We start from the raw sequence: 26,373 nt of genomic DNA, 5'->3' as shown, positions 1-26,373 counted from the left end.
TGCCTTTACTGCAGAGTGGAGAGCAAATTAGCAAGTCAGCAGTTTCCTTCCACAGCACATTGACTTAGGTTTTTAAAAAAACTCCCGAACAGATATTTGTACACCCATGTTCATAGCAGCGTTATTTACAGCAGCCAAAAGGTGAAAGCAACCCAAGTGTCCAATGATGGATGAATCGATAAACAAAATATGCTTTATACATACAATGGACTATTAGTCTTAAAAATGAAGGGTATTCTGACACATGCTACAACATGGGTGAAACTTGAACACATTATGCTAAATGAAATAAGCCAGATACAAAAGGACAAATATTGTATGATTGCATAAGATATTCTAGAAGAGTAGAATCATAGACAGAAAGTAGAATAATGGTTACCAGGGGCTACGAGGAGGGGCAATGGGGAGTTATTGTTTAATGGGTACCGAGTTTCAGTCTGGGTGATGAAAAAGTTCTGGAGATGGATGGTGGTGATCACTGCACAACAATGTGAAATGTACTTAACGCTACTGAATTGTACACTTAAAAATGATTAAAATGATTTTTAAAAGAGTTAAGGAAAACCATTAAGTATAGAAGAATCCAGAGGGTACCTGGCTGTCGAGAAAGTGGTAAAGGTGCGGGCCATAGCTCTCTGTTTGTTCCCCACCCCCACCCCACCCATTCTCCACCCTTCTCGGCCCTGCTTTGGGCCCCGGCCACATCAAGCGCCTCTTGCCTTCTGGCTTCCGGCTGGAGTCACTCAGTGGGGAGCATTAGCAGGAGAATGTGGGAAGAAAAAAGAGCGAGGCTGGAGAATCTGTTTCCCAGGTTTCCCCGCTGCAGGATTGCTGCCCAGTGACTGTGCCCCTTGACTGAAGGTCCTGCAGCCCTCTCTGCCTCCAGATTCTGGTGCTCCTTCCTCTTGCCTCTCCAGACGTAGGGCAGTGGCAGGTCCCACTGCCCCTAGCCCCAGGGAACTGTGCTATGCCTTGTGGTTTCCCCACTCCCTACTAACAGCTTTGTAACTAGTCTTTTTACTAAATTCTCCTCAAATTGCCCAGTTTGAATGCACCATCTGTTTTTTGCTGGACTGTGGCCAATACAAGGTTATTTATAAAGATCAAAGTTTGGGAAACACTGACCCAAAGAAAATCCAGCTATATTCCCCAAAGATCTCTCTGATCCCCAAAACCTTCCAGATATCCAGAGAAGCCAATGGTAAGGGATAGTGAGTGGCACTGTCTCCCTCCCCACCCTCCATCCCCTCTCTTTTCCCAAGCGCTTCTTTTCAGTTGCTATTTTAATACAGAGAATTCAGCATCTACTCTTTTCTCCAATCCCACAGACTGTAAATCACATTTTTTGTACATAACAGAATTCCATTCCAATAAAACAATGAAATGATTCAGATATTCCATGGAGTTTTATTCTTTTTAAAAAAGCATTTTCCCTGTATATGTTTCTATTGAATCCTACATACAGATGCCCAAGGATATGGGGCAATTGCAGTTAAATATGAATAAAAAAGCTGAAATGTTATCTTTGTAAGCCTCTTCAAATTGGCAATGGAGACAAAACTCTGTAAAATGAGCTCTCTTTCCCCTCTAAGGTGGCTAATTATGTGGAAAATAACCAAGAATTTTGTAACTTCTTGGTAAAAATAGCCTAGAATAAGTTAAACTCCCCCCGCTCTGAAATCCAGGGAGATGTGTCCTGCCCAGGCTTGTACTATACACACGTTATTTTCAGGTCATGAGATACAGTCACACTTGCTTGTAAGTTCACTGGCTCAGGTAAGCAGACCATCTTTTTACTGCAAGAGAAGAGCAACAAGAGGGTATGTGCTCAGGGCAGGTTCCTGGTAGGTCAGGAGAAACCAAGAGTTGTGTACTGTTGTGTTTCCACGATGTCAGGTGACAGAAGTCTACAATGGTCTACTATAGGAGCCTACTCCTGTCCTCTGAGGGCCCAGGATGGTAAGACTAATACATACTAGAAATGCCTGCTAGAGGCAGGGTAAAGGGGAGGGGATTCTGGATCCACACCCATGAATGTGACCAGTGGAGGCTAAGGAGGAGGAAATATGCAATGAGAAATCTTTGTTCCAATAAAATCTTACATAGAAACTAAATAGAACAGACATATAAAACAGACTATATGTATATATACACATATATACATTTTTCCCCTCAATCTCAGCCCCAGCCCTATGCCTCCCCCAGTCTCCCCATTGCTTCAGCCTCCATTTTGCCTCTCCCCATCACAGCCTCACTGCTCTTCCCACTGTCCCTCACCCTGGCACCCTCACCAGTCTCAAGCCCCATGAAACCCAGCTCCACTCCTTCCTTCTCTTACCACTAATCCAACTTGATCTTCCCTAGCCTCGGATCTAGATCCCCATGGAGATATATGTACATATATCTCAGATAAAATGGAATTTCTTATATTGAAATGGGAATGGGGAATTAAAGTCCACCCTCTTTGGTTTCCTAACATCCCAACCCAAGATGGCCCTGAAGGAGGTTCAGGAAAACCCTGGTTTTTGTCATCTGTCCTTCGAAGAAGCTAATCACCATAATGAGCAACACCATATGTCAACAAGCATCACATCCAAGGTTGGGATTGGTCCTTGTGAGTGTGTCTGGGGCGGAGGTGGATACGGGCTTACTTGTCATGGACTGGCAACGGGGCAGTGCAGAACGTCCCAACAATGGTAGTCCGATCTTTTTTCCAAACTCGGTTGGAAGCCTGAAGCTTGAGTTTCACTTGGTTGATCTGGCACTGAGGGTTGGGGTGAGCTATGACTCCTTTCCCTTGGAGTTGCTGTCTAGGTCTGCAAGGGAACGGGAGAGCAAGTTACCATAGCACTTTTGGCCTTTCTTCCCCTTGGCTCCCCCGGAGCTCTGCTGGAAGCGGTGGTCAGCTGTTACACACAAGAGCTTGTTCCTGAAGGTGGGGACCAGGGCGCTTTGTCTCACCCTCACCAGCCCATCTGCCCACATACCCAGAGCTTGAACAGGGCTCAGAAAATATGTGTTGATTTTTGAAAGTAAATAAGTAGACACTGCTCAAAATAGTAGTTCTTGGATTTTCTTCTGAAAATCCAAGAAAAATGTTCCTCGTTCTTAGAGTCCTAGTTAGAGAAGAGCTTCACTTTCAGATCCAACTACCTGGAAGTTGAGCCCTCTTTTAGGGCATTCAGTTCAAAGAATTTTGTGCGAGGACTACTGTATTTTAGACTATGAATGTGTGGATGGGAAAAAAACAAACAAACAAAAAACAGGTCTTGAAGCCAGACAGAGATGGGGTGGAGCCCAGGTTTGTCTCTTCCCAGCTGTGTGGCTTTGGAGTCACACACTCCTAGGTCTACACACCCGGGCTCCCTCACGCGCTAGCTATGATCCTGAACCACAGGGTTTAGATTTTGTTGACTAAGCCTGGGGACCCAGAGTGAAAATAATCCAGTTCTCTCTTAACCCACCCCCTTGGCCTTGCCCCTTAGATCCCCCACTGGTTTGCAAGATCCAGGCACCACTTTGGCCTCATGCCCCAAGACTAGATGGAGGGACCATCAGAGGCAGCAGGGACCCTGAGAGAGAAGAAGAGCCCGGAGGATGCTGCTTTAACCTCTGCACATGGGTGCTGGGTGCTGTTGAAGGGAGGCCGTGGCTGGGGCAGCAGGTTTCCCTTTCCTTTCTGGCCTCTGCAGAGTGATGCAATGTCTTAACCCATGATTAGTCATATAGCTTGTTTTTTCCTTTTGAGGAAGATCTTGTATTACTTTGTTTAAAAGCTGTTTTTTTTTTTTTTTTTTTTTTAATTTCAGAAGTATTTCAAAAACACTTCAGAGAAAAAGTAAGAAGACTGTTGCCTTTAAGAAGCTGCTACAGTAGGAGCTTGCAAACTAGAAGGGGTATGAAGGACACTGAGAGGCCTGGGGATTTGGCCCCAGTAAATTTTCTAATTAGAAGGCAATCTTGGGGTTTCACAAAGCTCTAGAAAGTAGGGGAAAGACCACACATAAACTCGCCTCCCTTTTTTTTCAATTTTTGTTCTGCAAGAGAAAAAACACAAGGAATTGAAGATAATCATGTTCTGAGAGCCTTCTTCAAAAAAGCAATACAACTCTCTTGGGAGAGGGAAGAAGGAGTCTGTGGAGGTCCATTGGAATCCCTCAGGGAGCTTTAAAAATCGCAGCTGTGAGGCTATGCCTAGCCATCCTGTTGCGATTGGTCTGGGGTGGGGCTTGGCGTTGGTACTTTTCAAAGCTCTCCAGGTGATTCTAACGTGAAGCCAGAGATATGTGTCAGTCATGACTCCTGCCAGTGTTGGCTCATCTACCAGTGGGCTGGAGAGATGATGAAAACATCCTTGTAGAAGTAACACGACCTTGAACTGATCTAATGAAAATTATTCAGCTATAATCTGCAAACTATAATTTGCAAACTCTTATCAGCTATAATCTGCAATCCTGAATCCTGCTTACTGCTCACATGGGCACCTGGAGGTCTGTGTTGGGGTCCTGACTGCCTGCAGTACCTCGCTGTGTGGCCTGGGTGAGCTGGACTCTTGGCTGGTGGCAGGGTGTTTGGGATCCCAGAAATAGTGAGCCCCTCCCAGCAGAATCTTGTCTTCCCTGATGGTACAGTTAATGTCCAACACTGCAGCCTGAGAAATGTTTCCAAACCCAGATCTGATCCAGTCACTCTCCTGTTTAAAATTCCCAGCGGGTCCCCAAACTGCTCTCAGGATAAAAACCCAAATCCATTAACTAACTTGTCTTTCAAGACCTGGCATGGTCTGGCCCTGACTGCCTCCAGCCTCCTCTCACCACTCCTCAGCCCCTGCTGTCTGCTCCCAATGTCATGTTCTCACTAACTCGTGTCTTGAGAAACTCCTGCAAACCCTTCACATCTCTCCTCAAACATCATCTCCTCCCACTCGGTCAGGCTCCGTCTTACATGTCCTCATAGCACCTGCCTCTGTTGACAGTCGTCCACTTCTATGTGTGTGCACTGGTCATCTCCCTGTTTGTGCTCCATCCATTCCCCTGCAAACCACATTTCTCAGGCTCCCCTGCGGGCAGGTTCCAGCGAGGTCTAACACACAGGAGGCACGCACAGTGGGAGACCGCTCTGGGCAGTGATTCCGGAGGGGCTGCGTTTCCTCCCTGCTTCCAGCTCCTGCCAAACACACCCTCCCTCTTGAACCCCGCTCAGTTCTCATCCCTAGCTTTGTCCCTTTAGCCCTGGGGCAGGAGTGACTCCTGTTGCTGGTCTCTGCATTGCCTCCCCATCCCCTTTTGGGTTTTCAGCTCTCCCAACACATTTGTAATTAGTTCGTTGTATCAGATTCCGTCTATCGGTCTCCCTGGTCTGGGCTCTGGTTCTAGACTGGACCCTGGCTGAGACAGTGACTTATCTGATTACTCTGTCTCCTGCAGGCTTGTGAGTAACTAACCAATTCCTTTTAAAAAAACATGCTCCACTGCTGCTGAGTTCCTAAGCCCTGCCCGGCCTGCGGCTCCCCACAGTGAGGTTCTCTGCCCCCCCACTTCTCAGGCCTGCTAGGCCCACGTGTGACTCAACAAGGGAAGGAAATGCTCAGCCCCAGTTTCAGGGACTGGCACCACCAGCATCAGGCCCTGTGGGCCCTCACCCTGCAGTCATTGGCTAACTGACCCTCTGCCTGCACTTCTGTTCTGGTAACCCCTAGTACTGCCCCCTGCCCAGGAGTGGGTGCTTCCCAGGCTCTGGCCAGCCCTCCCTGGGCTAGTGGCTGAGGCCTTCCTACTTGCTGACATCCCTGATGCCCCCTGCCTGGATTCCCGAACACTGTTTCCTAGTGGGGACCCAATTCCCGTGTTCTCACCACCTGTTGGGACACCCCATTACTGCTGCCTGCCTGCCTCATCTGCTGTTGTCTAAATTCACCATGCCTGGATCTAGTACTGATCATGAACCTGGGACAGTTGCCCAGCACAGGTCTGTGGGTGCTGCCATCACTTCCACCCCCAGCCCAGTCAGCTTGGCCCACCCACCAGTGATCACACAGTGCCTGCCCTGAGATATACGTGGTGTGTGTGTGTGTATGTGTGTGTGTGTATGTGTAAAATGGAAAGGCAACTAAGTCCTAAGGAGAGAGGCCAGACATGCAGGACATTTACATACATGGTGATCTTGACCGAGGAGGTGACATTGCCGCTGAGGAAGGTGACTGCAATGCTGGTGTCCTTTTTTCTCGGCTCCTGCAAGTAAAACTCCACGAAGCTGTGATGCACTAGGAAACCAAAGCAGAGCAGATGACAGGGCCAGAGGTCAGCAGGGGCAACACACAAAAAGCCCCAGGGAGCAGCAGTGCGGTTAGGAGTCTCAGCTCTACCGCTCAGTGGCTGTGGGACCTGGGGCAGGTTACCTGTCATCGCAGGTCCCCAGCTTCCTCAAGTGCAAATTAGGGGTAACACAAACAGATACTCCACAGGTCTGACTGAGAATTAAATGAGTTAATACATATAAAGTCCTTAGCCAGTGCCTGTGCCGAGGAAGCAGTCAATAGGTTAGTTTTTATTATTACTTGTAACGCTAGAATGTCCCACTCCTCCCTGTTTGATGACATTAGCCTGGTGGTGTGATTTTGAAAGAACTAAAAAGGATCTGTCTTATACTAAATAATCAACTCATAAAATACAGCAATGCCACCCCTCTCCCATACACACAGTGTCAGGGAACCCAATTGTGTGTGTAGGAGACAATTATTGCCCTCCCTGTGGCAGCTGGGTGCCGATGGGGCATGTTGGTTAGAACATAGGTTGAGAATATGACCTGTTGACAGCAGGTTCTCAGAAGAGGGGGCAGAGACGTGAGTGTGGAGGCAGGTGGGGGCATGAAGAGAGTACAGATTTTGGAGTCAGAAGATCTGGAGTTGAATCCTGACTTTTTCCCCCAACTGTGTAGCCTTAGGCACATCACTTAGTCCCTCAGAGCCTCCCTTTCGTCATGCCCACCTCTCAGAGCTGGGCTGTCAAGTGAGCCGACATATGTGAAAACACACAGTTGACTCTTGCAACCCACCTCATTCCTAAGAGGTAGCCATGAATTCTCTCTGGCCTGAAGTTAGAAACACCCCCAGCTAGTCTCCCAAATTCTCCCATTGACAAAGGGTGGGGAATTACTGCTTACTGGGTTCCAGTCACTGTGCTAGTGACTTCTGTATACTATTTTATTTTATCCTCACAACTGATTCTTTGAAGTAGGTACTGTTATTGTTTCCATTTTCATGATGATATAGAGGATCAGAAAGGTTGAGGAACTTGCTCCTGATCACACAGCTGATAAGTGGAGAAGATGAGACTGAAATCCAGGTGTGTGTGACCAGAGTCTGAGCTTTGGGCTCCACTCCCACTGCACCAGGCCTTCTAGGACCAAGAAGGTATGGCCACAAAGATTCCTCCACCAACCAGACACAAGCTGATCAGAAAATCAGTTAGAATTAGGGTGGCCATATAATTTACCATCCAAACCAGCATACTTTTGTCTTGTACACACAACAAACCAGACAGGACCCCAGGATAACAAGCATAAACCAAGAAGTATAGTCAGCCTAGTTGAGATGCAAATAGCACAGGGAAGGATGATGGTTCAGCCTGTAATATGTTTCAGAGATTCTAAGACACATTTTTCTCTCACATTTAACATCCTTTACAATCACTGGCATCTTAGCTGCAATGAAATGCAGTGGTCAGAAGCAACGGTGAACAGTTGGAATATGAAGGGGAAGGGGAAGGAGGGCAGAGGGACAAGGTTCAGTATTCCTCAGGGGCTCTGACCTAGGAGGCCTGCCAGGGTGGGAGACACACAGGATGGGCACCAAGGAGGGGGAAAAAAGTATGGCAGGAAGAAGCCAGAGGGGAATCCCAAGTACTACTCTAGAGAGAACGCACATTGCAGGGCAGATTTCTGTGGTGGGAGGCGGGGAATTAGGATCAGTATATAGACAGTAAGATGCCCCCAAGTCGTCATCTGTGAAGCAATAGATTGACCAGCTCCAAAAGTTCTGGTTCTATCTAACACCATTACTGACTTCACCCCCTTCCCATGACATCTTTGCCCTGGTCCTTCACCTCCCACCTTGGCTACCATGCTGGGCTGGATACAGCCCAAGCCGGAGCCCTGGACTCTACTGGACAGCACACTGGCAGAGCTGAGTTTGCACTTTCCCCCAACTCACCACAGTATGGAGCCTTGGAAGAGGTCAGGAGGTAGACTCTCACTTCTTTGGGAAGCGGCTCTATCTTGACACCATCTTGTTCCACCAGCCCTGGAAATCAAGAAGCAAAGACAGTAGAGCGCTGAGGAGGCCATTTCAGGGTCCCGTGGTACCCAGCCAAGTATTGATTAATTCATGCGCCCATTCATTCTACAGACAACTGCACTGTGTGCTCATCATGTGCCATGCCCTGTGGTCAGGACACAAGCAACTCAGTCCAGCGGAGGTGGACACACAAGGAAACAGCAAGTACATTCTTCAGATCAGCTGGCCCATTCTCCGGAGATATTTACAAGAAATTTGAAATTAAGTCTCTAACTTGCAAATAACAATCTATACAATTGTTCTAATGGCATTTGTGTCCTGTGCAGTGTGAGCACAAGAAAATGTTTGACCTGAAGAATAATGGTTGACAAGTCAGGGAAGGGCATTCCAGGTAGAGTACAGTTGGGCAAAGGAAACATGAAAAGCTCTCAGGGGTATGAGTAGTTAGCACCCTGTGGGGCTCAGTGCTAGGGAAGGAGTAGTGAGAGATGAGGCTGAGCAGACAGTGTGAAGTGGTTGTCACACCAGCTGGACCACCACATCTGGGGGAAACCGTGACACATGCCCACTGAGTAGGAAGTAATGTTGATTTGCTTTATTATGGGAGATACCCCTACTTTAACATTTTGTCAAGCTGGTATCCATTTCATTCATGTAAGCAATGACAGGCTGCTACCATTCTGAGTGACAGCCAGTGGTGGGAAATAGGAGAGTAAGGAAGGGGGAAGGAACCATTTACACTTCCCAGGAGTTTTTCCTGGAGCCCTTCAGCCTGGATAACGCCAGGATATTTGCAGTGATGATCTGCAAAATGATCTGCACAAGGTGAGTTGAGGTCAGATCCCTCAGCCTTCCTGGAGCCCTTCTCCCCAGACTGGCCCAGATCATCCAGGAATGTGCCCAACCCAACCAGCAATTAGGCACCTCTCCAGCTGGCACATGGTCACCACAGCCTCACAACTCTACAGTGGGCCACGGGTGCCAGTCTTGGGGACTCCTCCACAACTCCTCGATTTAGAGTCTATCAGGAGTTGGAGAATGACTGGCCTAGCTAGAAAGACCTATGGAAAGCATCCCTTCTGAGAGTGGGGTCAGAGGCTCTGGACTACACCAATGTTTCTATAAAGTGTCCTGAGACTGGACTTGCAGACGAGGGGGTTGTGTGTGTGAAGGGTGTGTTCAGAGTGGGTATGACATCAGGCAGCAGTACAGAGGGTGAGGGGTGGGATACAGAGGGCCAAATGCCATCTTCCAGGTGAGAACAGGCTGAACACCTCATTGGTTAATTTCTTTACCCCAGTTGGGTAGATTTCTTGACCAAAGGGAATCAGGACTTAAAGAGGTGATGACTAGCAAGACCTGGACTTTCCCCAAATTGTCAAAGGACACCAAAGAGGTGGCATTTACCTATCCTTGGACAGGAAAGCAGAAAAGGGTTAAAACAATCCAGACAGTGCCCAGCCAGAAAGGCCTTGTAGCTGGCACAGGGAAAGGCCATCAACGGACAGGAATTCTCCAGGGCACTGATGTAGAGGTGCACAGCCCTCATGTGATCACAAATCAGGTAACTGTAGCCTAAACAGGGGGAAAAAACACAACCAAGGTTTCAGTTCAAGACAAATGGAAACTCCCTCCGTGTTAGTTATTGTAACTCTATTGAATTTTATATTCCAGCAGGCTATAAATACATGGGATGTCCCCAGAGCCATATTTTTAAAATATTAACAGACATAGTTACTGCACTCTCCCTTTTCCTTTTCCACTTTCCTGAGATACCTAAGCTTAATCTACCAGGAAAACTGCTTCATTTCAGACCCATTCTTCCATGATCATGCAAACTCTCTTTCCAAAAATGGGAGCACACAGAGAGTTGGAGATTCTGACCCCACTTCTCAAAATAGATATCTGTCTGCACATTTCTACCTTTTGCATCATCTCCCATACAACCAGCGTTTTACAACATTATTACACCCAACCCAGCAAGGAGACAGTGAAGGGAGTCAGCAGCAGTTCATGGTCAACCTCTGAAAGCCAATGTGCTGAGGTTCACTTGGCCAAATGACTGATACGCTGAATTTCCAAACCAATTTAACAAAAACTTGGTTTTCTTGTTATTGTTGTTGTATACTATTTAAAAATTTTCAATATCTCACACTGGATGAATTGGCTGGGGCTAAGACTCTGTAGCGAGCCACAACTCCAGGGTTCTTGGTCTTCAAACTCTCCCTTCACTTTGGGACCCCCTCGGTGGGACCTCCACCAAATCTGAGCTGTGTGTTGACTTTCCTTTCCTCCATGGTTGGGACACTCTGTATGGCTAAGCTCCTTTCAGCTGCAGTTTAGCAGCAAACTAAACCCTTCTCCAATTGTGTCATGAAAAAAAATGAAAAGTGGCCGACTAAAATGCCACAGAAATTTTCAAAAGCCATTAAAACCAAACTATCTCATTTAATTAGAATTGCTGGAAAATTTACAAATTGTTAGAAGAAATATGTTTTTCGGAAAATCAGTGAACTAGATTAATGATTATTCAATAACATTGTCAAAAGAATCCTCAAAATGGTAAAACATCGGTAAAACAGGAAAAGACTAAAAACACAGTAAACAGAAATGAGGATAAAATTCCCATATGAAATGCTGATCGGTTGGCTATGTTCATAAGAAGAATATAAGAAGACTAAACAACGCTTGATGCGTAGCTTTTGACACATTTAATATTATTTGAAATGATAATAAGAAAAATACGTTCAGTGACTATATTCAAAAAGGACATGCCAGAAGAATATATTTAGAAGAGAAGAAATGTATATTTATTGAATATATTCAAGAAGATTATTTTGAAAACAATTTTGGAGAACTGTTAAATCTAGTAAATTTGGGGGGAAGGTCATGCAGTGAATTGATCCTTCAGCCAGCTAGCTTTAGGCAAATTGATCTGCTTCTGCCACAACTAGGCTCTGCAGAGGATGTAGCTAGTGTGGACTTATGCTACTAAAGCCCCAGGAAGAACAGAGGTTATTGGCTTGAGTGATTTTAGATCACAAAGGGCCTAAGAAGTGGGGAGGGCAGCATAAGTATGGTGCAGGCTTTACATTTCAGACGCTCTTCCCCTAGAATTCTCCAAAGACATCCGTTCAGTAAGTGCTGAGTAAGCTTTATGGGACCTAGCAAAGGGCACAAGAAGGAAAACCCTCTGTGGCCCACACTGGCTGTCTCAGTACAAAGGCTAGTGGTGAATTCCAGTCTCTGGGGTAGCCAAACACCAACTCTCTGGCTTTCTGACCTGCATGAATGAAGCTGGGACAGCCAGGTTGGTCTTGGCCTCCGTTGACGAAGTAGTCCACATGTCCAACAGGAATCCGAATACCCAAATCTGAAAGGAGCAGAACCCCATTAACTTCTTACTGCAGGGGCGTATGTCCCGTGTCCCACAGCAGGGTCCACTGGTAGCAGAGCCTGAGGTCTGACCTCGGGAGCCCACCCGCTCTCTGTGCTGGATGGGTGCCCACCTCCCTGCTAAGTGCCGTGAGACTGCAGAACTGGCTCTCAGCTTTCTAAAGGGGTTTTCCACACTGAAAGGAAGCAAAAAAGAATAAATTCCTAAGAAGATACTCATATTTCCCTAATAAAATCAGGAAAAATATCCCTTAACATACATTTTTATAAATCAGTAAATGTTATAAGCTTAGTACATTTCCTTGTCAAATAGTTTCTATTTTGCTTTGAGTAATAGTTCAGATAAATATGTTTGAGGCCGCATTTCCACAGTCTCCAGCATAACATATTTTTGTGCTCTCCTGACTGAGCAGAAATATGACCTGGCTATGAAGAGATGAGTTCAAGAGCCTCCAGCCCTCCTCTTATCATTGTGACCATATCTGACCCCTCAGACTGGGTCAGATCCAGCTGCCACAGACCCCGATTTTCTCCTTCATACCACCTATCACTGTTGTAAGCAATTGATGGGTATTATTTATGTGATGTCATCTATCCAGGGATTAAACAAGGACCTAGAAGTCATCTTGGATTCCTTCCTTTCTCTCACTCCCTGCATTCAGCCCATCACCAGGCTGGTCAGCTCTACCTCCAAAATCTATCCTGAATCTTTCCACTTCTCTGTCTCTACTGCCACCACCTTTGCCCAAACCACCATCATTTCTCGCCCAGACTACCCCTGCAAACATCCTCTAAAGAGCCTCCGGGCTTCCCTCTGTGCCTTCCTGCACTCCATCCTCTGCAGAGCAGTCACAGTAATTTTTTTAAAAAATTCAAACCATCACCTGGTTCCCACTGATTGTAGAATAAAATTTAAACTCCTGGCCGTGGCCATCTGGGTCCTGCTCCCTCTTCTCCAAACTTTCTCAGTACGTCACGCACTGCATTCTAACCACGGGGTTTTCTTTCCTGTCCCCACCCACGTCCAGGCGTTCGTTTTGGCTGTCCTCTCCACTTAGAATGTTCTTCTCCCAGCTCTTCCCAGGGCTGACTCATTCTCATCCTCGAAGTCTCACCTCAAATATTGCCTCCTTGGACAGACTTTCCTCAATAATCTTACTTGAAGTCGACTCCCTGCCCAAGTCACCCTCTCTCCAGCATCCTTCATTATCATAATCATAATTGTAATTATCCTGTCTGTGTACTTGTTTGTAAGCTCCATGACAGCAAGGCCATTACCTGTCTTTCCTCTGCTATATCCCCAATCCCAGCAGAGTACCTGGCACATGTGAGTGCCTAAGAAATACTTATTAAAGGAATAAATGAATGAATGCTTGCCCAATCAGCCTGGATGTTCCACGTGGGCAGTGACCTTCTTCAATGTCTTGTTCATTGCAGTATTCTCAGTGCCTACCACATAGCTCAATAAAGATTGAGTAAATGGAATAATTATAAAGATTGATTGAATAAATGGAATAATTTTGGGGGGGAGGTCACATTAGGAAGACGTTCCAACTTTGAAGGGGATTAAGAGGCCTAGCTCAAGTAAATGGGGACCTAATAAGTCACCTATTTAGCAAATTTAGGGACAGAATATTCTTCTCCCAGCTCTTCCCAGGGCTGACTCATTCTCCTTATTAACTAACATGATTAATTAACCCAACAGCTAAGCGGAGGCCTGTGGGTTTTGGTTTCCTATCTGTGAAATGAAGGTGAGAAAGAGGGTTGAACTATATGACTGCATGAATGATGAATCATGAGAATCTGTGAGACTCTTGGACACGAAAAGAAGGCTTCTGACCAAAGGAAATGAGACACGGATATCTCTTACTTGACCCTCAAACACTTCCAGTGAGAGATAGATGTTAGTTGTTCGTGCACCCACGACGCTGAGTACAGGGCCGGGCACCGACTCCATGGGCATTTGATATCAAGTAGAAATGAGAAGGATTGCCCACCTCCTTTCCCAGCTGGTCAGAAGACCTTAATTTGCTCATAATGGATTCAGAGTCGGCAGGGGTGTCTTTCCTGGGCCTGTCATTATTAGAGGGAGGATTTCTCATTCTTCACAGGCCTGAAGGGCTGGGCTCATTCTCCAGGGAGGAAGGAAGTCCTAAGAGGCCTGAGTATCTGCCTGAGGAGTTGGAATGCCCCAATCCCCTGGGGCCAGGCACATTCACCCTGAAAAAGCAGCATGACTTTCCCATATATCAGCCAGGCAGCAGTGCCCTCCTCAGCACTCCCTCAGCACAAGATTTAGCATTGAATCAGAGAGAGAGACTCATGACCAAACGTTTTTGGTCCACGAATGAGAATCCTGCTGCCTGCTGCTGGCTAAAAATAAAACCATTCATCTCGTGTCAGAGAATGACAGAGCTGGGAGAGACTTTCAAGATCATGCTGGTAAACTCCTCACTGTGCAACAGAGGCTCAGAGGAGGAGGGAATCTGCCCAGAGCCACACAGCTAGATGCCAGCCTCCTAGCCCCTGCCCTGTGCTCATTCCCCCAACCCCAGGAAGGTCACCCCAGCTCACTGTCCGTGTCTGTGTGGATGGCTTCCACAAAGAGGGCGTCTCCAGCGTCCAGGCGCTCCTCCAGGCTGGCTCTGGTGTACTCCGGTCCAGCAGGGTCCAAGCCTGCCAGGACAGACTGATGTCAGGGGCCCCTTTCCTCTTAACCGCAGGAACCCTCGTGGACCCACCGAAACCTACCCCGGCAGTCCTTCCGGTTCAGTTCAGAGAGTCCCCCAACCAGGACCCAGGGGTGGAGAACAAGCTCAGGACCACCATACCCAGAAAACCCCACTGTGTTGTCTCTAACCTCTCAATGACCCAGTTTCTCCGGCTCTAAAATGAGCTTGATAACACTAAACATGTGGCAAGGGTTAATGTGAGTAATATTAATCCTCATGTAGTAATAACAGTAGCTATAATTTTTGAGCAGTTACTGTGTGCCAGAACTCGTGCTGGGCAGTTTCACACGCTCTAGTTCTCACGAGAACACAGTGAAGTAAATCTTATTCTCTCCACATCTCAGTTTGGATCCCTTTCCCTCTTCCTCCCAAAATGCAGATGCTGAGACAAGAATTTAAAATGCAAGTAGCTTATTTGGGAGAAAATCACAGAAAGCATAGTAAGGGAATGGGAAAACGAGTCAGAGAATGAAGGAAAATTTTCATGAATGGGTTATTACCTTGCGTGACTGGGTCTCATCCCCCTGGGGCCCCTCTGAGGGGCTCTGTAGAATATGCCTCAGAATTGTTCCATTGGGGGGCCAGGGAGCTGGGGCATTTACCACCCAACTCTAGTCCCTTATTGATTAAGAGTAGCTCCTGAAGCCTCAAGTCCCCTGCACTTTTGCAAGTATTTAGCAAAACTGCCTAAAGATGATTTTCACAGTTGGCCAAGGAGATATGTGTGGGCTGTTACAACCCATTTTACAGATGTGGAAACTGAGGCTTAGAAAGAAATACATGGCCTCTTACACTGACATTAGAGATCCTGCAATGATAACACAATACTATTTTATGCAAAATGGCCACAATAAGTAAATTTTATTGGTAATAGATGACTCAATCATAAGACCAAAGGCTCGACACTCCCCTCTGCTTGCCTCAGCAAAGGCATTTCCAGGGCTTTCTCTCTCTGTCTCTAAACCCGGGAGGATGGGGAAGGAAGTGTTACCTGTGATCCGTCCCAATTGGCCTTTGTAGAAATGTCCCACCATGCCCCCAACGTGGGCCCCCAGGCTAACACCAAGGATGTGGATTGAGGACTCCGATACGCCCAGCACCTAGAACAGCACATTTACAGCGAGTTGCATTTGGGTCCCAGCAGCCCCTGGCCTCACAGGGTCACTCTTTTCCCCGAGGCTTCAGAAGCAGAGGGCCCCGGGCATGCCACACCCGCCACACAGGCTTCAGGAAAAGAGGCAGAATTCCCATCCGTGTATCACTCGCCCGCCTACTGGGCTCCCCACCTTAACAATCCTGTCACTTTCCCTTTGGTGCCCAAAGCGCGTGAGTAACGACCGTGGCCATTCTCTCCTGAGGGACCACAAAAGCTGGCATCGGCACTCCCTATCATAGGCGCAGGGGCACATTTTACAGAGGAGGAGCGGGAGGCTCAGAGAGGTTCAATAACCTGCCCAGGGTCAGCACAGTAAGTGGCAGAGCCAAGATTTGAACCAAAGACCAAAAAGGCACTGGATGGCTCTGTTTCAGCCCTAAAGCTCCTCCGCATGTGTTGCTTCTTTCTTTCCGACCCCTCTCCCCTCCATAAGCAGCCCAAACTCACCCTAAGCTCTTCTGCACCTACCAGGAGTTTCCTGAGGAAACGGGAGATCTCGAGTCCCAGCTTGACCACGTTTTCCACGGCTGAGAAGTAGGCCCCTGAGGAGCCATAAACCCAGTCCACAGCAATCACGTTAGCATCCACTGCCCGCAGAAGGGCGCCAATGAATTTACCAATCCAGGAAGGCTTTGTTCCTAAAGCCCTAGACATGGGCCAAGAAAGGAGAGGACGATTATCTGCCACGGTGATATCCATTGTCATGGAAACCTCTCTTAACAGAATAAATCCAGGAAAAAAACAGTCAAAACTGGGGAAGGGGGTATATGGGCAGTAAATCACACAGCACTTTGAGCAGAAGGAGGACATAATCCTAAAGTCACCCCTAAAGGGCTTCTGCCAGCACACATGCGGCCTGTGTGCAAATTATAGAAGGGAGCCTTTCATCCAGGGAGATGCGACCTCATGCCAGGGCTCAGAACTCAGGTCGGATTTCACTCATTCATTCATTCAGCAAATGGGCCAGGCAGTATGCTAGGTGCTTTGTGAGAAATAAAGAAAAACAAGATATAGTTCCTATCCTTCTGGAATTTACAGTATGTTAGCACTTTTCTAGGAAAAGGAAAATGATAGAAAAAATTTCAGAAAGCTTTCCCAAGAGATTGGGATTGGGAAAGAAGTTTTCTCAATGGCCCACAGTACGGGAACAATCAGAGCATGCTCATGTGGACAGAGGAGCACAGACTGGGTGTGTGCCATGCAATGTGGCTTCGGGGGAACTAGGAGCAGTCAGAGTGACAAGCCTAATGAGCTCTCCAGCTCTATTAGCTCTCTCTGGGTTGGGGGTACACACTCAGCCTTGGATAGGGGCTGAACATAAGATTTACTAAAGGAGAGACTTTGGCATAAGGGGGAGGAGGGATGCCTAAGAAGGGATGGGGCTGGGTCCCTGGAGTCCACGGATTTGAGAAGCAGAGAGAACCCAGAGATCAGGAAATGGTGATCCTTTGTGGAGTGCCTTTGCGTCCACCTCTTCACAGGACGCCCCCAACTCTCGTTGCTCTGTAGTGCTACTATTTCACCACATTCTCCCCCTCTCTCCTCCCAACAACATTTCTGTTTCTGGTCTTGTCAGTGGGCTTTGGAGAGAAGATGGTGGAAGGAAGAATAGTGATTGAATTGAGACTCAGTGACTATATATTACAACAAAATTTGGACTGTAGGGCTTCAAAGAAATTGAAGAAGAGAAGCATCTGGCTCCTGAGAAATGCTAATCTCTGGGTCTGATGGAAGTAGCCCCCATAAGTGGAAATTTCTTAGGTCATGTAACCAGGGAAGAAGTGAAGAAGAGGAAATAAAACTCTGAGTGAAAGCACCATGCTGTTACCTCTGAGCGATTGTGCAAAGCCTATGACCTCACTGGCTGAGATGAATCATGCAGTCCCTGCTTCAGTTATGGAAACCAAGTCTCCGTGTGCTGTAGTGGCTTGTCCTGAGTCACACATATTTACTGTGTGAGGGTGTGTAGACAAGACTGGGGGGAGAGTAATGTATATGACCAACAAGAATGAACAACATAACGTATGTTCACGTTAATTTGAGACACCTTCAAAGACAGCTGAAGATGAGGGATGGAATACATGACAGGCAGTAAATCCATTTCTTCTCTTGCTCCCCACTAACTTCCTATGGCATTATGGTCACTTTCTAGTTCTTAGCTAAGGTGATCCTATTGGTTAGCTCCCACCTGAATCCATGGATAATTAGTTTGGTTCCCAGAGTGACATTGAACCCAGAGTTTTGGATGTCACTGCTTTCTTCAACTAGCTGCCCGCAGCTAGGATCCGAAGGGGTGAAGAGGAGAAACTGGACTTTGAGATTGGTGCCTCGGAGGAGATTGGCATTCTGGAAGTCAGTGCACTTTGGCTGTTGGGTAGGAGGTGCATCTCCTGAAGGAAAAAACAAAAGAAGAAAGATCCAAGGTGAGGTCATCTGTTCTTCGAAGGAAGAAAGATGTCCTTGAAAGGAAGAAAGAAACAGGGGCTTACAGGCATTATAAACCAGCTAGTGCTCTAATCAGACTCATTTATTAAAGAGCATCATTTCTATAACCAAAATCTGTGAATATTTTTCATGCCTAAAGCTAAAATACCAGAGAATAATATGAATATTGTTCACCTAGAGGAGACTAAAGGTCATGGTGAAATGGATATCGTTATGGGTTAAATTGAGGCCCCCCATAAATTCATATGTTGAAGTCCTGACCCCCTAGCACCTCAGAATGTGACCATATTTGGAGATAGGGTCTTTACAGAGGTAATTAAGTTAAAATGAGCCCGTTAATGTGATCCCTAATCCAATATGACTGGTGTCCTTATAAGAAGAGGAAATTTGGACACAGACAGAAGCAAAACCTCGTGAAGACACAGGGAATAGATGGCTATCTACAAGCCAAGGAAAGAGGCCTGGAACAGATTCTTCCCTCACAGCCCTCAGAAGGAATTAACCCTACTGCCACCTTCATCTTGGCCTTCTAGCCTCCAGAACTGTGAGACAATAAACTTCTGTTGTTTAAGCCACCCTGTCTGTGTCACTCTGTTACGGCAGGCCTAGTAAATTAACACAGGTTTCTAAAAAGAACCCTGGGCAAAGAAATGAGCGGTTGCCCTGGGGACCAGGCTCACCCCAGTCGAACACCCCAGTCCAGCCTCATCATTTCTCGTCCTTATGAGCAGTCCAGAGCCACTCCATAGCCTCCCAGTGCCCAGCGCACGGCTGCCTAGCCAGATGGCAGAGTAGCCGCACCTACTCTACGGCACCTTCCAATGGACACCTTTAAAGAGTGTGATTTACAGCGAAAGTCATTGAAGGGCCTTTTAAAATACTGAACTGAAAAAGGCAGCATGAAACTGCTGCTGTCCGTGGAGCTGAAAATCCGGCCCATCTTCAACATCCAACCCGCCCCTCCGGCCCATGTCCACTTCTGTGGTAAAGAGGTGGTACCCAACACCCAGCACGTCTTACAGGGAGATACCGGCCAGAGCAGCAGGGCACACACTGACCCTCAGCACACGGCCCCAGTGGGGGCGCTGTTAGCAGCTACCTTGCATTCCTGCACTGGCAGAAAGCCATTCGCAGAATCAGAGAGGTCCAGATTGCAGACTTAGGTTTGCGCGGGCCCCTTTATGAGGAAGACAGCGGTTTTAGTTTTCCGGGATGGTTGTCTGCCTTCAGAGGTAACTGAGCAGCACATAGACAACAAGTGTGTGGATCTGGGGTGCACTGGGGTGTGGTACTTAGTAGAGTGTGGGAACCCCACCCTTAGAGAGTGGTGAAATGCACCAGCAGTTCCACCACCTCTGCTTTTGAGCCCCAGACCCGGTCCCCAAACCTCCTTGCGTGTCCCTTCTGAGCAGCTGGATCTCGGACACCCCTGGATGAAGCCCACCTGAGAGGGCAGCCCCCCACACTCCTCAGCCTGCAATTTGAGCTCCCGAAGTACACGAGAAAGAAAGATGCCTCATCCTACGACCTTATCTGCTTTCCCAGCCTTTGGCTTTTTGAAGAAAAGATGAAAAGACTCTGCTTGAGCATGAGATTTGAATGACATAAATGAATAAATTTGTTCGATTGGTCATATAGGGAAGGCTGCCTCCATCAGGCAGAGAATTAAGAGTCCTTTTAAATGAGCATAGTTGTCACAAAGCAAGGCCCACAAACATCAAAGAATCAATATCATCCAGACAATATTAGCTAAATAAAATGTAGTAAAATTAGAAATCAATAATAAAAATTATTTTGAAACACATTTGGGGATTTAAAATCCCCCTTCTAAGAAACATATGTATGGGTTATGAAGTCGCTAGTCTCTAGTCTCAATGGAGACCAAAGGATGTTAAAAACTAAATGACAATAAAGCCAATACATATCAAAACTTGAGTAAAAAGCTAAAACAGTACTGGGAGGATGTGTAGAACCTTAAATGCAAATATTAGCAGGAAAAGGAAACATATAGATTAGGTAAATTAATCTTGTAACTCAGAAAGTTGAAAAAAACAATACAGCAACTCAAAAAAAGGAAAAGAAATAGTTGAAGTTAAAGAAAACAATGAAATGTGAACAACATTGTTAGCAACTGAGTCAGTGCAGTTGCGCAGGCCGAACTTCCCAGAGACATCTCTGATTCTTCCCTTTCTCTCACATCCCTCATACAAACGGTACGTAAATCCTGTTGGCTCTCCCCTGGGAACAAAATATTCAAAAGTAAACCATTCTCACTGCCTGCACTGTTAGCACCTTGATCCAAGCCACCATCATCTCTCAAAACTATCTCCGTAGCCTACAACTGCTTTTCCTGCCTTCCCTCGTGGCCCTTCTTTGGTCTATTTGCAACATAAAGCCAAAAATGTAAGTCAAATCACATCACATCTCTGTGCAAAAGCCTCCAAGGCATTTCGCTCAGAATAAAATCCAAAGTCCTAACCATGGATGAAAGCCCTAAATGGTCTAAACCGCCTGCTCTGGGAGCCCTTTGCCTTTCCGACTACAGCTTCTTCTGTTCCAGCGGCTGTCCTCCTAGCTCTTCCTCCTTCTAGACAGGTTCCCACCTGAGGGTCTTAGCACTGGCCATTCCTTCTGCCTGGAGTGTCTTTCCCCAGACATCTACATGGCTAATTCTCTCTCCTCTTTCAAGTCTTGTCAAATGTCTTCTCTCCTCTAAGTACCATATTTAAATTGCAACCTGCTTATGCTCCTCACCCCAGTTCTCTCAATCTTCCTTATCCTAATCTGTGTATTTGGATAGCAATCATCACCTTCTAATCTCCTATGGAATTTACTAGTTTATTATTAAACTTACTGTTTCTTGATTTCCTCACATCAGGATATACTTTCAAAGAAGGCAGATATTGTAATCTATTTTCGTCTCTCTACTGCCTAAAATAATGCTGGCCACACACAATAAACACCAAAAGCTAGTTCTCTGAAAAGAGTAATAAACTCGATGTACTTTTGATAACACAGCGTGAGAAAAAAAGAAGGAAGTCACTAGTAAACAAAATAGAGAATTAAAAGGGGAAATAAATAGAGCAGATTTTTTTTAAATCATAAAAGGTCGTGTTTCTACCCACCCAAAAGTTAAAAACACAGATATTTTCCTAGAAAATGGATAATTTCCTAGAAAAATATAGCTTACTGAAACTTAGGCAAGAAAGAAAAAACAGAAAATCAAATGTAAAACTGTAGCATAAAGGAACTGAAACAGTAGTTTGAAATCTTTTCATCAAAAAACTCTACCAGGCCAGTTTTACAGAGAAGTTCTACCAACCCTTCAATTCCCATCTTGCACATATTGTTCCAGAGAATAGAAAAGGAGAGAGAGAATCCGAACTCCTTCTATGAAAATAACCACAATTTCAAAACTGGACGAGCACAGAAGGAGAAAGGAAAACTAAAGGCCAATTTCACTATTAAACACAGACATAAAAACCCTATAGGAAATGTCAGCAAACCTAAATCCACCAAGGATAACAAAAACCAAAACTATGTCGTGGCCAAGCAGGGTTTAATTCAAGGAATGAAAAGATGGCTTAACATTAGAAAATCTATTAATGTAATTCCCATGTGAACAAACTAAAGAGAAAACAATATGCTCATCTCGATGGCTTGTAGAAAAAAAAATGTAGAAACGTAGTCGTAGGAAAAAAAAAACATGATAAAATTTAATACCTAACGTTGTTTAACGTAAGAAAGGGTATCTACCAAAAACCTACAGCAACGATCATACCTATTGGTGAAACGTTAGAAGCATTCCATCTAGAACTGGGAATAAATGAGAATGTCTGCTACCAGTGCTTCTACTAAATATTATGCTGGAAGTTCTAGTCCTACTCAGTGAAACAGACAATAAAATGGGATAAAAGTCATAAAGTTGGAAAAGGAGGAGAAAAAAATGCCAGTACTGGCAGACGATAGAATAAAACTATCGATCATTCAAGAGTGCGGAACGTGGCACAATGACTCATGCTCAGATACCTGCTCCCCTCAAGCACCACTCCAACCAAAGAGGAATGACAAATGATCAAAAGAGAGAGAGAAAAAGGCGGACGATCTCAAATATAAAAATAATATTTCCACAAACAAGAACAAGAAGAGAACTGCAAAATGGTGCTGGGTTCCGGGTCTGGGAGAAGGCAGTGGTTGCAAGAATTCAGCTCTGTGAGGTAAGTGGGCTCCAAAAGTGTTCCATGCCAGGTGTGGAAGACCAGCACCAGGCCCACCGGTGGTAGCCAGTGATGGAGAGGGGCTCCCCAACTCAGGAAAGGAAGCTAAAAACAAAAAAACAGCTATTGGCTTTTTATCGGGGGCTATAGCTTTATTTAGGAAGGCAGGATGGAAAGACAAGGCCTCACTAACAGGAGCTGAGATAACCCACCTTTCTGGAGGAGAGAGTCTAAAGACCTGGGGTTGGAGAGACAGAGACCGAGAGAGAGAGAGAGAGAGAGAGTCCAAAAACAAACTTTTCATTGAAAATTAAAATGAAACTAATCTATTGTGTTAGAAGTCAAGATAACAATTACCTTTGGGGTGGTTAGTGATTAAGAGGGGATACAGGGAATGGGTTTTAGGAACCTGGTAATATCTTATTTCTTGACCTGGATAATGGTTACACAGGTGAATTCACTCTGAAAATTCATTAACCTGTGTATCAATAATCTGTGCACTTTTCTGTATATGTTGTACTTCAATAACGAGTTTACTTAAAAAAAAGCCTGCAAACAAAATGCTTAAATATATAAAGAAATCAAATGTTTACAAAGATAGTCAATAAAGCCAATAAGTGAATCACACATCCATTCCAGGTGAAATAAGGTTTAAAAAATCTTTAAGGGGGGCTGGCCCTGTGGCGTAGTGGTTAAGCGCGTGAGCTCTGCTGCTGGCGGCCCGGGTTCGGATCCCTGGTGCACACAGGCCATGCTGTGGCGGAGTCCCACATAAAGTAGAGGAAGATGTGCATGGATGTTAGCCCAGGGCCAGTCCTCCTCAGCAAAAAGAAGAGGATTGGTATGGATGTTAGCTCAGGGTTGATCTTTCTCACCAAAAACAAAAAAAGAAATCTTTGACATAGACTTTATTTATTTTTTATTTTTTGTGAGGAAGATCAGCCCTGAGCTAACATCCATGCCAATCCTCCTCTTTTTGCTGAGGAAGACCGCCCCTGAGCTAACATCTATTGCCAGTCCTCCTCCTTTTTTTCCCTTTTTCTCCCCAAAGTCCCAGTAGATAGTTGTATGTCATAGTTGCACACCCTGCTAGTTGCTGTATGTGGGACGCCACCTCAGCATGGCTGGACAAGCGGTGCATCGGTGTGTGCCCGGGATCCGGGCCCGGGCCGCCAGTAGTGGAGCTCGAGCACTTAACTGCTGAGCCACAGGGCCAGCCCCTGATATAGACTTTAAAATAAGTATGCCGAGAATATACAAGTTTAAAAATAAAGACAGCATAAGAAATTATGAAATAAAAACAGGCATAAATGATAAAATAAGGTATATAAGAGCTAATTAGAAAATTGAAAATAAAAAAGATAGTCATTAACATAAAAAAGTGAACCAATACTATAATGTCTAGTGCAGAAGTAAAAGAAACTTTAATGTGAAAATGCAGTTAAAAAGTACAGACAATGGATGGAGAGGCTCCAACATTTACCTAGTAGCTATTCTCTGAAGAAAGAGAATGGGAGAATAAACAATATTTTGAAAAGATAATTGCTAAGAATTTTCCATAACTGAAAAAAGATATGAGTTCTTCCATCAAAAATTATACTCAGGGTAATGAGTAAGATAAAAAATAAATAAATCTATACTAGACAGATTATAGTGTAACTGCAAAACTTCCAGGATAAAAAAGATATACTTAAAAATTCTCAGACAAATGCATTGGAAAACTTAAAATAAATGGATAATTTTATAGAAAAATATAATTTACTGAAACTGACTCAAGAAGAAATAGAAAACCCAAATAACCTTACTAGCATCAAAAAATTGAATTGGCAATCAAGAGCCTTCTCTGGCTCTAAAATACACTAGAGCCACATGGTTTTATTTGAGAACTCCACCAAGCCTTTAAAATACAGATAATCTTTAGCTTGTATAAACTGTTTCATAGAATAGAAACTTATTTTATGAGGTTATAATAATCTTAGTATCAAAACCAGACAGGAGCAATACAAGAAGGAAAATGAGAGATAAATTTCCTTTATGAATATACATACAAAATAATAAATATAAATATGAAAATATACAAAAATAAAAATAAACCGCAAATAAAATTCAACATCATATTAAAAAAACACACAATGACCGAAGGATTTGTCCCTGGCGCTCTTAGTCCGACTGGGCTAGTCTATAGGATTTAGAATAAAATATGATAGATTATCTTTACAGGAAGATGGTTTAAATAAGACACCAGAAGCACAAATCACAATAAGAAATAAGAATTAAGGTGACAATGTAATACCATCTGTCCTATCAGACTGACAATATAAAAACCATTTGATATTACAGTGTTGACGGAGAGGTGGGGAAACAGCCATGCTCACATATTAATAAATGGTTGTAACTTCTTTGCAGGCCAATTTTTCTCACATCAATCAAAAATGTATGAGATGTAAATCCCATCAGATCTAAACAGCCATTTAAAGAAACAAGAGGGCTCTGTATGTTGATATGGAAGGATTTCACACACACACACACACACAGAAATATATTTTGATGAGGTCATTTTATACACACACACACACACACACACGTAAATGATTGAGTTAGAAGAAAGCACTTGTGAAGCTAAGCAGCACCTTTTAAAAGCCACCCATTAATGCAGGTAGTGAATACACGCACGCAAGTTGCACTTTGGAGCCGGGAGGGGGTGCTGAGTTGAGGAATGAAGTTTTACAAAGGAGGTAGGGATCGTGGAGGCCCTCTCAGGAGATGGGAAGGGCTGAAATGAACAAAAGGGTAGTATCAGCAACTCCAGGCAGAAGGAATGACGCATTCTAAAGCTGGGGCATAAGAATTAAATGTCTTGGGAGACAGAGAAAAGTAGTCTTCTGTTGGGAGCAGAGGAAGGGGAGCTTTCCGAGGGCGGTGCCCCTGCTGGGGGGAGAAGGGGATCTTCCCTAGTCAGACACCCTCGATGCCACAGTGGGGTTTAGATGTGCTATATTAAGCAAGTGGACACAGCGGGTGGGGTTTTTACTCAGGGAAAGGCTGAATGCAAATGGCATCTGAGGGAAGTTGTTCTAACGGTCATCCGTGGTTAGCAGGGACTAGTTATCATAGTCCAGCCCTGACAGATCCTAAACCTGAACTTGAAGTGGGTTATCGAGATTAGAAAGGACATCTAGCAATCTCAATGACAAAATCGTTGTTAGTTTGGAAATTTTAAAATTAAATCTATCTTGGAATAGTGGATATTTGTAAGATGAAAATGAATCGTATTTTGGAATTAATCCAATTTTACTTTCTTAGAATCATCCTGGCTTGTGGAAGGCAAAAAGAAGTGATGCAGGTTTTAGAAAAATGAGTAAAACAACTAGGGGAAGTTGAAGTTTTGCCACTTTAGAAAGCGCCCTGGTTACCATCATTCCCATTATGATTGTAGGGTTTTTCTCCCTCTTTTAAATTCATCTCAGGAGAGGGCTTCTAGGGGACCTTCCAAAGGTTAGCACTGCATACTAGATGGTTTGAGAAATAGAATTGCTGACTGAAAGAAATTCCACCCAAGGCTGGAGCCTCCAACTTACCTGCATTTCCAACACTGAGCCACAGAAGGAGCCCCCACACCCAGCAGCGTCTCTCCCAGAGGCCTGGGGGCATGGCTGAGCTAGAAGTCTCAGAGCTGGGGTGAGGCTGCCCCCTTAAAGCCAAAGAGCTCACAGAACCCAGCCTCTCACAGTTTTAACACCAAACACCCACCCACACTGATCATTAACTGGCCTCATGACCTATAAAAGAAAAATAAACTCTCCCTATTTGCTTAACCTCTTGAGCTTTTTGGTTTCTTCTTCTCAGCAAAAATAAATACTTTCTTTTCTTCCTTTTTTATTTTTTTAAAGCAGGGAACACTGAAACACATTGTCCTTCCTCTGAGCCAAACATCATCAGGAAACTGTTTCCTGCACCTCTCCCACTTCCCATTATAAAATGTTAGTAAAATCCAAGGCAGAAGTCTTTCATCTCCAGGTGGTTACAAACCCCTCATTGTACTGGAATTATCTGTGGACGAGTTTGTCTCCCTAGGAAGACCCTGTACATTGCCCAAGGTCTGCTGCCCCCAACAAGGAGAGTGGCAGTAGAGAA

The 26,373-nt window shown here is 45.1% G+C and overlaps 1 protein-coding gene across 1 annotated transcript; it reads right to left on the bottom strand.

Annotated features, from left to right (window-relative positions):
• Positions 1–1,410: 1,410 nt before the first annotated feature.
• PLA1A (phospholipase A1 member A) lies at positions 1,411–25,890 on the bottom strand. Its single transcript, XM_058555540.1, has 11 exons — positions 25,818–25,890; positions 17,766–17,967; positions 16,046–16,223; positions 15,413–15,521; positions 14,264–14,365; positions 11,577–11,666; positions 9,701–9,868; positions 8,210–8,299; positions 6,154–6,262; positions 2,652–2,816; positions 1,411–1,796 (listed from the first exon to the last, which is right to left on the bottom strand). Exons 1-11 carry the CDS (start codon positions 25,888–25,890, stop codon positions 1,712–1,714), a joined length of 1,371 nt encoding a protein of 456 aa, XP_058411523.1. The 3' UTR covers positions 1,411–1,711.
• Between the last annotated feature and the right edge of the window lie 483 nt (positions 25,891–26,373).

This window comes from Diceros bicornis, chromosome 15 (genome assembly GCF_020826845.1).
Source record: "Diceros bicornis minor isolate mBicDic1 chromosome 15, mDicBic1.mat.cur, whole genome shotgun sequence".
NCBI classification, from domain to species: Eukaryota; Metazoa; Chordata; class Mammalia; order Perissodactyla; family Rhinocerotidae; genus Diceros; species Diceros bicornis.
Note: the sequence above shows the minus strand (reverse complement) of the source record. Positions and strands in the feature narration are given on the sequence as shown.